Source organism: Leuresthes tenuis, unplaced genomic scaffold, assembly GCF_036924035.1.
Source record: "Leuresthes tenuis unplaced genomic scaffold, fLeuTen1.0.hap1 SCAF_6, whole genome shotgun sequence".
Taxonomy (NCBI): domain Eukaryota; kingdom Metazoa; phylum Chordata; class Actinopteri; order Atheriniformes; family Atherinopsidae; genus Leuresthes; species Leuresthes tenuis.
Window position 1 is genome coordinate 25,858,683 of NW_027325360.1, and position 12,059 is coordinate 25,870,741.

General features: G+C 39.6%; 1 protein-coding gene across 1 annotated transcript; it reads left to right on the plus strand.

Annotated features, from left to right (window-relative positions):
* Positions 1-246: 246 nt before the first annotated feature.
* chfr (checkpoint with forkhead and ring finger domains, E3 ubiquitin protein ligase) lies at positions 247-11,967 on the plus strand. Its single transcript, XM_072388447.1, has 18 exons — positions 247-369; positions 1,269-1,390; positions 1,972-2,071; positions 2,345-2,454; positions 2,544-2,603; positions 2,681-2,878; positions 4,327-4,410; positions 4,623-4,797; positions 4,950-5,104; positions 5,240-5,402; positions 6,431-6,630; positions 6,785-6,901; positions 7,201-7,284; positions 7,678-7,748; positions 8,039-8,126; positions 8,297-8,404; positions 8,516-8,588; positions 9,054-11,967. Exons 2-18 carry the CDS (start codon positions 1,285-1,287, stop codon positions 9,094-9,096), a joined length of 1,935 nt encoding a protein of 644 aa, XP_072244548.1. The 5' UTR covers positions 247-369; positions 1,269-1,284; the 3' UTR covers positions 9,097-11,967.
* The last annotated feature ends 92 nt before the right edge of the window (positions 11,968-12,059 follow it).

Sequence of the window (12,059 nt, forward strand, 5' to 3'; positions counted from 1 at the left end):
CTCCAGAGTAACTGCACAGATATTTGCATGTATTTGAATAATCAAATCGAAACCATTTCTAAGGATTAAGGTTTATTCATCCAGTAATCTAAATTATTTCACACTTAATAAAACAAACACTTTATTTGTCATGTGTCAGGTGAAGATAAAGTCACTTCAGTGAGATGTGGCGTCTCATCCCCTATGTACGTGAGAGCTAAATTTCAACACCAAACTCTCTCCGACCCTCCTCCATCAGCTGATGACGGTTCACCGTGTCAACTCGGACCGTAGCAGGAAGTGCCTCTTGTTTCCCAATGCTAACTGGAACATGAGGAGGAGAAGCGGTTTTACACTGAGCTTCTGGGACAAGACACTAAACGTTTGACGGTAAAGTAAAATTTTCAGACATCAGATAAGTACAGCATTGTGGACATCACTTTGAGCGGAGCACGTCCATGTTCTTTCTCTTGGACGGACAAGCTAATGCTAGTTTTCTCGTTAGCTCAGTGTTATTGTCGAAAGAAGTTGTCTGTGTTCATGTTAGCTGGGATGATTTCCCGCAGTATGTATATCACGAAACATTTCACCACATTGATATTTAACAGTTGAAGGACCCATTTGTTTTTACAGCTTGAAGCAGGGCACAATCACCTACTAGCTAAACAATATATGGAACTAATAAGCTCTGAAATACCAAGCTTTGCCAGCTCTCAGTGGGTTCCCCCACAATGGCAGCAGGTTCCCAACCAAGCCTGATGAGAAACTCAGTCCGATTTACGTGTCTTTGCTTGTTTAGTAAAGTACTCTTCTATCCTGACGTTGTTGACATTCTTTTGTGAATCAAAAAGACTTGTTTATTAATTCGGCAAACGTAAACTTAATATTTACAGCTGCACTAGATCTTAAATCGGCTCAAACCCAAAGTCTGTTAAATACAAGTTGTTCAGTGGAAACCCTAAGTGCAGAATGGCTGTGTAGATTATTTTTAGATAGTTATTGTCATGTTTTCTACAAGTATTCCTACTTAAAGTATGACTGTTTGCAAATGTGGGCTTAATTTTAATGTATGAGCCTATCTGGCTGGCATTAAGTAGTTGGTTTGACTGATTCAGAAACTGACAACATGCTAAAACACCAGTTAATTTCGCTTTCTCTTTACGGACATGTTCCCAAATGACTCTATAGAAAAATGCCACCAAACCAATGAGGAAAATAACTGAGAAGATGTTTCAATTAAAGTCAATATTTCTAAACTTTTTTTTGTGTGTGTGTGGATAATTTCTTAGAAAAAAGCTTAAAGACATGGATAGCTACAGAGGAGGACGACCATGGGGGAAACTAGTCAAAGTGGATTCCAGTGAAACTGTCCTGCTTTTCAGTAGGGAATGTACGGTGGGCAGAAAGAAAGGTGAGTTAGTCACAGAACAAACAATACTTTGTATCTGCCTTATGTCTGGTTTTAAAATGTTCTGAAAGTGGACATGCCTATTAAGAGAAGACGATCCTGTCGTTGGCGTAGACTTTGCTGTCCGTGTCTGGAGCCATTGCAACCACCCCATTGAAAACACAAAGCTTTCTATAGCGCACCACACTTAGACAGCCCCTTGTGATGAGAACAAAAGATGTCTATTGACAACATGTGTGTAGAATATTAAGTAGATTTTTTTTTTTTGTACGGCTCTTGCTTTAGAAAAGGTTAGGGCTATATATCCCCCAGTGTCTGCTTTGTTGCTGAGAGCTTTTGGGGGTCTAGTGTTTTGCAATGCAAAGCCAGGAGGCTCAATAGGTTAGCTATGTCTGGGAAATGAAAGATTTGAAGACGTCATGGCAACAAAGTTACAGGAACAAGGTTGGTCTTATAGGTTGAAGATGTCAAGATATCAAAACTATGTTGGATCACATAGATAACTGTTCTGTGGTTTTATGGTTGAATTTTTTTTCATGTTTTTGTGTATTCATTTTTCATGTATTCATTTATTTTTTTGCCAGGATGTTATCTGTCTTTCCCGGCCAATAAACTCGTCTCAGGGGAGCACTGCAAGATAGTGAAAGATGAAAGCTCAGGCCTTGTGTGGCTCGAAGACATGAGGTACCGTCTCCTGAGACTTTCTCAATGAATTGTAACTGGAGTACAAACGATTCCATGCATTATGAGCTTGTTTCTGAAGGACCAGGCTCCCTGTTATCCAGTTTCTGTGGTTAGAAATGTAACTAAATAAACAGAATGAGGGGTGATAAAAAGATTAATCTGCTTAGAAGACAGTGCTTGGAACTTAAATTTGATTTTATCCTTGTTCTTTTATTAAGACAGGACAGAAAAATATGCATGTTCATGTTTTATTGAAATGTATTTTCTTCATAGCACTAATGGCACAGTAATCAACATGTCCAAAGTGGTCAAGAGGCAAACTCACATGCTGCAAAATGGTGATGTCATCTACTTTGTATACAGGAAAAGTGAGCCAGAACAAAGTGAGTCAAACTTTTTTGAGCTGTAAGAATAATATGCTTCTATGAATTTCTAAGAAGGAAAGATGGTAATTATTCTTGTCGCCCTGTAGACATCGCCTATGTTTACCATTCCATCAAAATGGAGCAAGCCGTTTCACAGGACAGTTACGGTAAATTTCAGAGAACAACAACTTCTCAAATGCAACCACCTCGGTTGTAGTAATTTCCATCAATATTTGAATTTCAGACATTGAGAGGCCAGCCCACTGTCCCTCTCACATTCCAGCATCAGAGATGTCTCTCTCTGTGGAGCCTGTAATGCTTGCTAAAGCTCCTCGGGATCCAACCCAGGAGGAACCTCAACCATCCACCTCTGCTTCCCATTTCTGTATTGCGAGCCCCTCCTCTTCTGTACCTGTGGAAATCATTCATTCTTCAGCCTCAGGTAGGTTCTCTCCAGCCTCACCTCAGCAAAGGCTTTGCCCATTAGCATGAGAGAAAGGGGTTTGAGCTTCTTTCTTTGCCCCATTCTTTTGAAATGAACACCAGGCATTATCTGGATAGCCAGTTCTGGACTTTGACCACAGTTGCGAGTTCACACATTTACTTTCTAGCTGGAGATTGTTCCTGTGAGATGCTTTCTCATGTTGGAAAACTGGACAAAAGAATTGCACTGTAAGATGCCAGAAAGTCACGTCCAAATGCCAGCAAGGAGGTATGATCTCCTTCAGTGCTAGAGATGCAGTGCTAGAGATGATCCCTTACACAGATTGTAAGGGATCATCTCTAGCACTGAAGGAGAATAATTTTAGAAAGGATTATGTGTAACATGTTGGTTTTGTCATTGGCTTTCTGTCACCACTGCTGCTCCTGCACTCATTTGTAAGGCTCAACAGCCAGTCAGAGTGGTCTGAGAATAGCTATGATGGTGCTCAACAGTGCAAATGCTACTTACCAAAAGAAGCTCATAGAATAGCGATCTCAAAAAGCGATGTGTTGGCAGCACCAATATAAGCATTTTCACTTATTCATGTGAGAACATTGATGGCTACATCATAGACCATGTTAACTAAAGCAGATGATTGCAGTTATTTGAGATAACAATGATCATGTCTGTGTAGTCGTCTACCACAAGCTAACTAACAAACTGATGTTGTGGTCATGGCTCATCTTCTGCCATGTGCAGGTTTTGTTTAGAAGGCCTAAAAAGCAATTACTGTGGACTTATTTGTATTTATTTATGATCCTTTATTCATTTCCAAAATCAGTTGTTATTCTTTTGGAGGGATATCTAAGTAATAAAATGATCAGTAGGCTTATATTTACTTGTGGTCAGAATTGTGACAATCCCAGATATGACCTTTTAAAAAAGACCAAATACAAGCCATTCGATTGAATATGGTAATTATATAATAACTACAGATGCTCCAACTAAAATTTTCTTTTAAGTTTGACCTGGTTTATTTCTGTCAAAACTATAACTGATGGCATACAGTGAAAGAATGTTTTTTTTTAAATTACATTTTGTGTTCATAATAGAACATTGACTGTTCACTGAGCAAATTTACAGTGGGGCGAATGTATCACGGCAACAAACAGACCAGTGAACTATTTGTCCAAAATGAAATGGTCTACCTTTTAAACACCATCCAGAGATCTAGTTCGCACCGCTGCACCAAACGCGGATGCAAAAACCGTCTCACCGTCCTGTGCAGGATCAGTGGTCTGAAATCTGTTCGCTGTACCTCATGTCTCATCTATCTACTGTATTCTTCTATGTTAATTGACCTCTTCCTTGTTTACTCAACCATTTTCCTCCATCATCTTTTAGCATCAAAATAATCAGTTTTGAATATTAACAGTATTGATTAATCCTTATCCCTCGATAATCAGGCCAGACCAAAGATGCACTCCCCAAACCAGAAAAAGACACCGACGACCTGGAGCCAGAAAGCAAGAGGAGGAAAATGAATCAAGGTTATTATTATTCTAATTATTCTTATTACTTTGTATTTGTTTTTCCCTCATTTTAGTTTCAGTCAAACATTCAGAACAAACATTCATTCCAGCACTGTAACCTTCTTTTTTTACCTCATGCCTACCCTAGAGTGTTTTTGTAAGTCAAACCAGACAACTGCCAAAACGTCTGACTTGGAATAGAGTGTGATATACAGTCATTGTTTTTACAGATAAAGAACACCATTTGGGTTTACCACACACCTCCAGTACAGAGGTGACCGGTTCAACTAAGAGAGGTGACGGGAGTGTTTTGTCAAAACCAACAGTGGAAGGAGCCAAGACAGACAAGATGGAGGAAAGCCTGACATGTGTTATCTGCCAGGACCTACTGCATGACTGTATCAGGTGAGATCTCAAGAGCCGTGGAATGGGCATAGATATCCAAGGTAGCTGCTTTAGGCCTTTGTTGTCTTTTTATTTGTCGTTTCTTGGCATACACATATCATAGCCATCTAATGCGTGTGGTTTTTCTTTTAACTCTTCTGATTTTGCTTTAGCTTGCAGCCTTGCATGCACGTCTTTTGTGCTGCCTGCTACTCAGGCTGGATGGAACGCTCATCTCTTTGCCCTACCTGCCGCTGCCCTGTGGAGAGGATTTGTAAAAACCACATCCTCAACAACCTTGTGGAGGCCTACCTCATCCAGCACCCAGGTTTGCACATATAAAGATCGTTTTGATAGCATGTGACCGTGACACAGATCTAACATGATTAAGAGCAAGACCTGCTTAGCAAAGCTTTATATCCTAACTAGATACTATTGATTCAAATCCCTTTCTGTCCCACAGAAAAGTGTCGCAGTGAGGAGGACCTGAAGAGCATGGACAGCCGAAACAAGATTACTCAGGACATGTTGCAGCCAAAAGTTGAGCGCTCTTTCTCTGACGAGGAGGGCAGCTCAGATTACCTCTATGAGCTCTCTGACAATGACAGCGACTCCTCAGACATCAGGTAAACCAATTTTTTTTAACCTTAATTTGCGTTTGTCTTACTTTTGTTGTGAAAAGGATTAAGCTTTAGTCCCATGCAAGTCCTTACATTTTCAAACGTGCATTTACATTTTTGTTCCAATTGTTAATACCAGTGGCTTGTTGTTTTACTAATGCCAGGTTAATGTTAACAGGCTATCCATGTCAATTTTTTTCCTGCAAATTCATCAGGACTCAGTCAACGCACTGAATATTTGCACCTCATTCTGTAGAGGGATGATAAAATGGTTGACACACAGAATGACACACCGTTCACGCTCTGTCCTCTCCACTTCTTACCAGCAGCTCAGCTCTTGCACTCTTAAAAGCGGGTATTTTGACAGTTCTTCCCCTCCTTCCTTGTCTTGACAAGCCGAAGGTATTTTCTATCATAGATGGCGTTCCCTCGTCATCCAGATAGTTTTTTGTGCTGCAGCTGTTCTGACACCAACGACCGTTTATCTCCTTAATTCAGGTTTATTTATATAGCGCCAAATCACAACAAATCTCATCTCAAGGCACTGATTCAAGCCAATTGCGATCTAATTAAATGTAACGCAGTCCTAATCCAAATTAGTCCAATTCATAAGGATCTCCTTGCCTTGATTGAATCTCCACGATTCATGAACTGGAGATGTTTTTGACGACAAACCCCACTCTCATTAATAAGCAACAGGGGCCTGCTGTAGATAACTCTGCTTATGCAAGTAGTTGACTAACACTTTGTAAGACGATTAGTCCAATTTATTTAAGGATTCTTGAACAGTTTTTCAATACATTTTTAATCCTGACTTTGTTGTTTTTAAAGAAGAGTTTCTGTGCACAATATATAGTTTTTTGTTAATTATAAGAGGGAAATAAGATTCTTGTAATGTGGTGCATTAGCACTGATTTTAAAAGTCAAGCAAAATATGAAAACTACCTTAACTGTAAACAGTTAAAACATCAAATTGAATAAACTAGTTGGAGAGAGTAAATCTCTACATTTTTTCTTTGTGGTTCTGTCTCCAGTCAGCCTGTGGTGATGTGCAGACAGTGTCCTGGCTACAGGAGGAATATGAGTCATGTGCTGTTTGCTACAAGCTCAAACTACTGGTTTTCTGGTCTGCCAACTCTACCACCTTTACCTCCGCCAGCCAAACCAGCAAGTGAGGAGGGTGCAGCAAAGCCCACAGGAGAGCAGCCGTCAACATCCTCTGATCAGCCCTCAGGTAATAATGCGCAATGATTAGACTGGAAGCTCAGCAATTCCAGATTTCTGTTGAGAAATCTCGGTAACAAATTGCATGAATAAAGCATTCGGTTTATGTTAACATCGAACCCATTCTGACACCCGACTCTTAAAAACTCACATTCTCTCCACAGCACCTCAGGAGTATTGCTGCCCCCCTCAGGGCTGCCATCTCATCTGCTCCTGCTGCCTCATGCCAATGCCAGACAGGCGTGCCGAGTTAAACAACCAGCAGGTTATTGCTCAACAATGTGAGTGGTCCAAACACCTGTTAGTTCCCCAGCAGAAGTGTAACATCTGTGCAGACTGAGTGTAGATGATTAAAGGTATATTGTCACTAACAGGCAGATTTCTACCAATAGTGAAAAGATATGGTTTGCTAAGCCCGATTTATGCCTACAGTGTGTACGTTAATCTTTATGATCAAGATCTATTTAATGTACATACGTGTTTTCTGTTCATGTAAAATCATCAGATATACTATGTATTCACAAGTGTAGCTCAAAGTCCATGATACACTGCACATGTGTGACATGTTGTGTGTTGGCAGGTGCGTTGTGTCAGCAGCCTTTCTGTCATATGTACTGGGGCTGCCAGGGGATTGGCTGTCAAGGCTGCCTGGCTCGATTCAGTGGTATGTTTCCATTTAAGCAAAACAGACTCCAGTGGACCTCCTTTTTTAAATGAAACTTGAATGATTAAGGGCTGTAGTCTTTAATTGTGATTAAAACAAAAACCGTAAGAACATGTACGTACATATGTAATACATAGAACTTTTTAACTATCATCCCACACTATCCAGTTGTCAAAAAATGGCTTTGTAGTGTTGACAGTATTACATGAAAAAGACATTTAGTTATATTGAGGCTTGGTGTAACAGAAGCCTTTACTGTAGCACCTGAGATAAACTTTGACTACAGCTAACAGAGCGCTGACATGTATGGATTACAAAGCTCAGAAGCTTTTTGTTTAGTTTTTTAGTCTGCAAAATGTTCAGTTGTTAAGATCCACTGTCACTCTTTTTCAGATCTCAATCTGACTGACAAATGTCTGGATGGTGTGCTGAACAATAATAGCTATGAGTCGGAGGTCCTCGAAGTAAGATGCACTTTGTCATTTATTTATTAACGTTCTGCCTTCTTTGGTTATCAATGATTCATTCATTATAATACAAAGTGATATAAAGTCTGTTAACATGCCCATTCTGATTGGTGCAACTGCAGAATATTTACTTAAAACACCTTCAATCCACCAAATTAATATTGCAACCATAATCTTTAACCTTAGAGTCCACTTTCATCTTCTATCACACTTAAAATCTAGCACATTTGAGCATATGGATTCATCATGATAGTGATAGGCTTTTTTTGTTGTCCTACCTCCACCAGAACTACCTGTCCTCCAGGGGGAAGTCCTGGAAAGATCTGCTCAAAGAGGCTTTGCAAGGCTTACAGCAGGGAAGCTACGTTGTGATAGGTGAGCTCCAGATCCAATCCTCACACCTCAATAACAGTGCTAAATCTTGATCCATATCTGAACAGTTTGATAAACATCTATCGCACACATCAGAGTGGCTTTTTGAAGAATCACCATTATCGTCACCTTAAAAGAGCACAGTCAGTCTAATTTGACCTCATCTTGGTCAGATTCTCGGATCTCAGCAAACACTATTCTGTGCTCCTGCTGCGGCCTGCGAGCCTTCAAGGAGCTGGCCTACAAGTACAGACAGAGCATCCCTCTCTCTGACCTGCCAGGTCAGAATCTTTCACACAGTTCGTTCTAATTCAAAGCAGAGTGACCAATGTTTTAGGATTGCCTTTTTATGGTTTTAATCCGATTGCGATCATCTGATGTTTTGCCCTCAGCTGCTGTAACATCTCGCCCCGACTGTTATTGGGGACGCAACTGCCGCACGCAGGTGAAGGCACATCATGCAATGTAAGTCTTATCAGACACAAACACATGCAGTTAGATACCAGCTACTTATATGTTGGATTCATGGCAGAATGGCTGTTTCTACAAACAATGGCAACAATGTTCACTTGTGTAATGTTATTTGTTTAAAGCTTCACTTTTGGCTCATATTTGTTATTAAAACACTTATTTTCAACTGACAAATTTAATAAATGCTACAACATTTTTATGGAGTCATAAATCTGTGGTAAATAGCGCCTTCGTTAGTTTGGACAATCGTGACAGAAGTGAGAGTAGAGGTTGTAAACCTGTGCCTGTTTTTCACTTATTTTGCCACTAGGAGGAGGCCTTGTGTAAACTATGTCCCTCAGGTCTTCATGTCCCTCTCAGGATCTGTGCTAGGTGTTACAGGTTGCCTCTTCTTTCACTTTCACTGTGCTTTCACATGCAAAATTGAATTTGTTTGTTGTTTGTTGTTCTTTATTTCAGGAAATTCAACCACATATGTGAGCAGACGCGTTTCAAGAGCTGAAGGAGACTACTTTTTCTTCTCCTGTGTCAAATGTAGATAATTGAGCTTCGTCGCGTTGGGGAACACAATCTTATTAGGTTTTCTTGTGTTCTTTGTAACTGCCTTATGCAAACACCTAATGCACATGTTACAATCAGTATCAATTCACAGTAGTGATCTCCTTTAATGCAGGGCTGTGTGGAATATTGCTATGCACATTCAGATTAAATGAAAGGTTTTGGCAAGTTTGAAACTGGCCTGTAAGGTTAAGATCTCAGTGGGGAATTTACTTTGAATAAAGTTATGCATGTTGTATTATCTGGATTGACCAGGTAAAAAAAATCACAATTTTGTATGTGGGGATATTGTTACAGGTGCTTCCCCATCTAACTGTCCTCCAGGCTGTGGAACGAAAATGTATGGCAGCCCGTAGCCATGCTGATTAGGCCTTGTATGTATGCTTACACGTGTTGATGAGCGTATCTTTTGCTAAGTAGTTCCCTTGTTAAAACACCTGAAGTGAATTTACTGTATGTACTAGAGATGTTTTTTTAGTAGTCTGATAAAATGTTGAATTTAGAATTCAGGGCTTTCAACACCACAATGCAGATGAACACTTCTGTTGAATATGATTAGAGTAACAGTACAGTCTTCAGTGGTATCACAGGAATAGTAGTTCCAGCATTTTGAGCAAAGACACAAGCTGCTGCCAAGATCCAAAATGCTAACTTTAATTAGTACTAAAAATTGTAAATGCCTCACCTTTGACATTTTTTTCTTTTTTAACTAGGGCATTACTGTGTTCCCAGGCTAGGGCAAAAAACCACGACAAAGCCCCTCATGCACGTACTGGGGTAGATTTGTAATCCCATGTGACATTTGTATAGGATTTCACGTCTGTGGGAAGGCGATCAATGTGCGGTAATGCTGTTAGAAGGCGGAGGAGGCCTCTGTTGAATGCTTTGTTCCAGATAATTACCTCTAAGGTAATTGAACACAGTGGTGAAGGGACACTTTCTCAGAGCTGCGTTGTAATGGTGATGAAATGCACAGTTGACTCATGGACTTGAGAGAGGGGAAAAAAATAAAACTGCACTCAAAGTAACCACTAATGGTTAGATATAAATAAGTGGCAAAGGCCACAGAGAAGAGTTTTGAAATGCTGCTTTGTGCAGCATACATTCAAAACAGTTAAGAGAATCATGCCAATACAAATGCAACAGTGAGTTCTGTTGTTCAGGTGTCATCCACTTACAGTTTATACCTCAGTCGATCAGCATGTTGGGTTTGGTTAGATTTTTTATGGCTCCTCAGGGACTCACAGCTGCTGTTTTGTCATTTTAACCATAGGTTAGGCATGGTCGAAGGTTCTTTGTTTGAATAGGGAAAAGAAGTCAGTGAGTGTTGCACGCTCTGACATTCTACTGAAGACTATCATTCCCCAAGTGTCACAGTCTCCGTCTTGCAAACATGGAAAGCAATAAGTGATTTAAAAAGATTGACAAATCACTTTTTTTTTTCCTGATTTAAAATTGTCAAACTGAAACTTCCACAGAATAATTTCAAGAGGCCTTATATATTGAGATAACGAGATAGTCATCTTCATGACCCCTTTTTTGTTGTTGTTGGGTCACTGATGTTAGTTGATAGAAAATGCTGGTGAATGTGAAGAATGGAGGAGTAGAAACTATAAGTAGGCATCCAGTGCGATTTTACACATAGACAATGGTCAGATTTACAATGTTATGGTAGTACTTTAGTTGACTTGGAAGAAATGCGTGTTTACGTTATAAAACAATGAGGATATTTGCACATATTTGTCTCTAACATTGAAAGGCTTTTTTTTAAGTCGACAAATTTATGATCATACATCCTGGGAAGACTGTCTGTACCCAGAATATGCAATATTAAGACTTTTTGACGTTTAATTTGCAATCGTTTGAAGAGATTTATTCCAACATTAGACATGAATGATCATAACGAACAATGCAATTGGAATAAAAAGATGTCCTTGACAGTTTGAGAAAATTATGTCAATTTTTGATAGATGGGTAAATAAATTAGTGCCATTTTTTGATTGGATATCATTTTTTTTTATCTCTTTATGTATTTTTGTTTTGTGAAAAAAATGTTGTGAATGAGCACTTTCCTGTTTCTGCTCAAGTTCATTTGTGGTGTAGGTGATTGTTTTCCATATTATTTTTTTTCTGTTGTTACTTATTCATTCATGCTGGTCCACGTCGGCATTCCTTAGCAGCTCAGGCCCTCGGTGAAAGCCTTGTCAATCCCCCCCGCCCCACCCATGGAGGGGCTGCATTTTAATTATTTCCTACAGGAGATCGGCCAACAGTAAGCTAACAACAGTTCCCAGCTGCTCCAGTCAAGAATTGGTATTAGAGGCTATGGAGGAGTGCTTTGCATTCTCCCTGGAGTGATGTTTGTGGCGGGGGTTGTTTTGTTGTGTACAGGGGTAAATATTTACTCACTTTTTCTGCAAAAGTCTGGACCAAGCTGCTCGGGAGTACAGAATCAGCAGGTTTCATTCTACCTCATCACAGCTTCCTGTAATTTAGGACTTAATGGGCATTGGTCACATTTGGATTAGTTTAAAAAGAAGTGCTGTGCATACCTCTCTGCAAATGGAGGTTTAAATCTGTGCTATTGCCCATAAAGTTTATAATCAATGCACTATTTTTAAAAAATAATCTACATTATAATCGCATAGTTCAATCACTATAGATTATCACAAGACACATGCAGAAATTGGTGGTGGACGGAGAATTGTTTGATCTCTTTATCTTTATATGTGGTATTAGCAATGCTGAATTTGTGTTAGAAATGCATTTGATTTGCCTGTAATGCATTAAAATACTGATTATAGCTGAATGAAAATCTTGCTTTTCTTTCTTTTTTGGTCAGTCGCTAAAATCTCCCCCCTCAAAAGCCCCTCCTTTCTTTTGATTTTCAGTTTTACTGAAGACCAA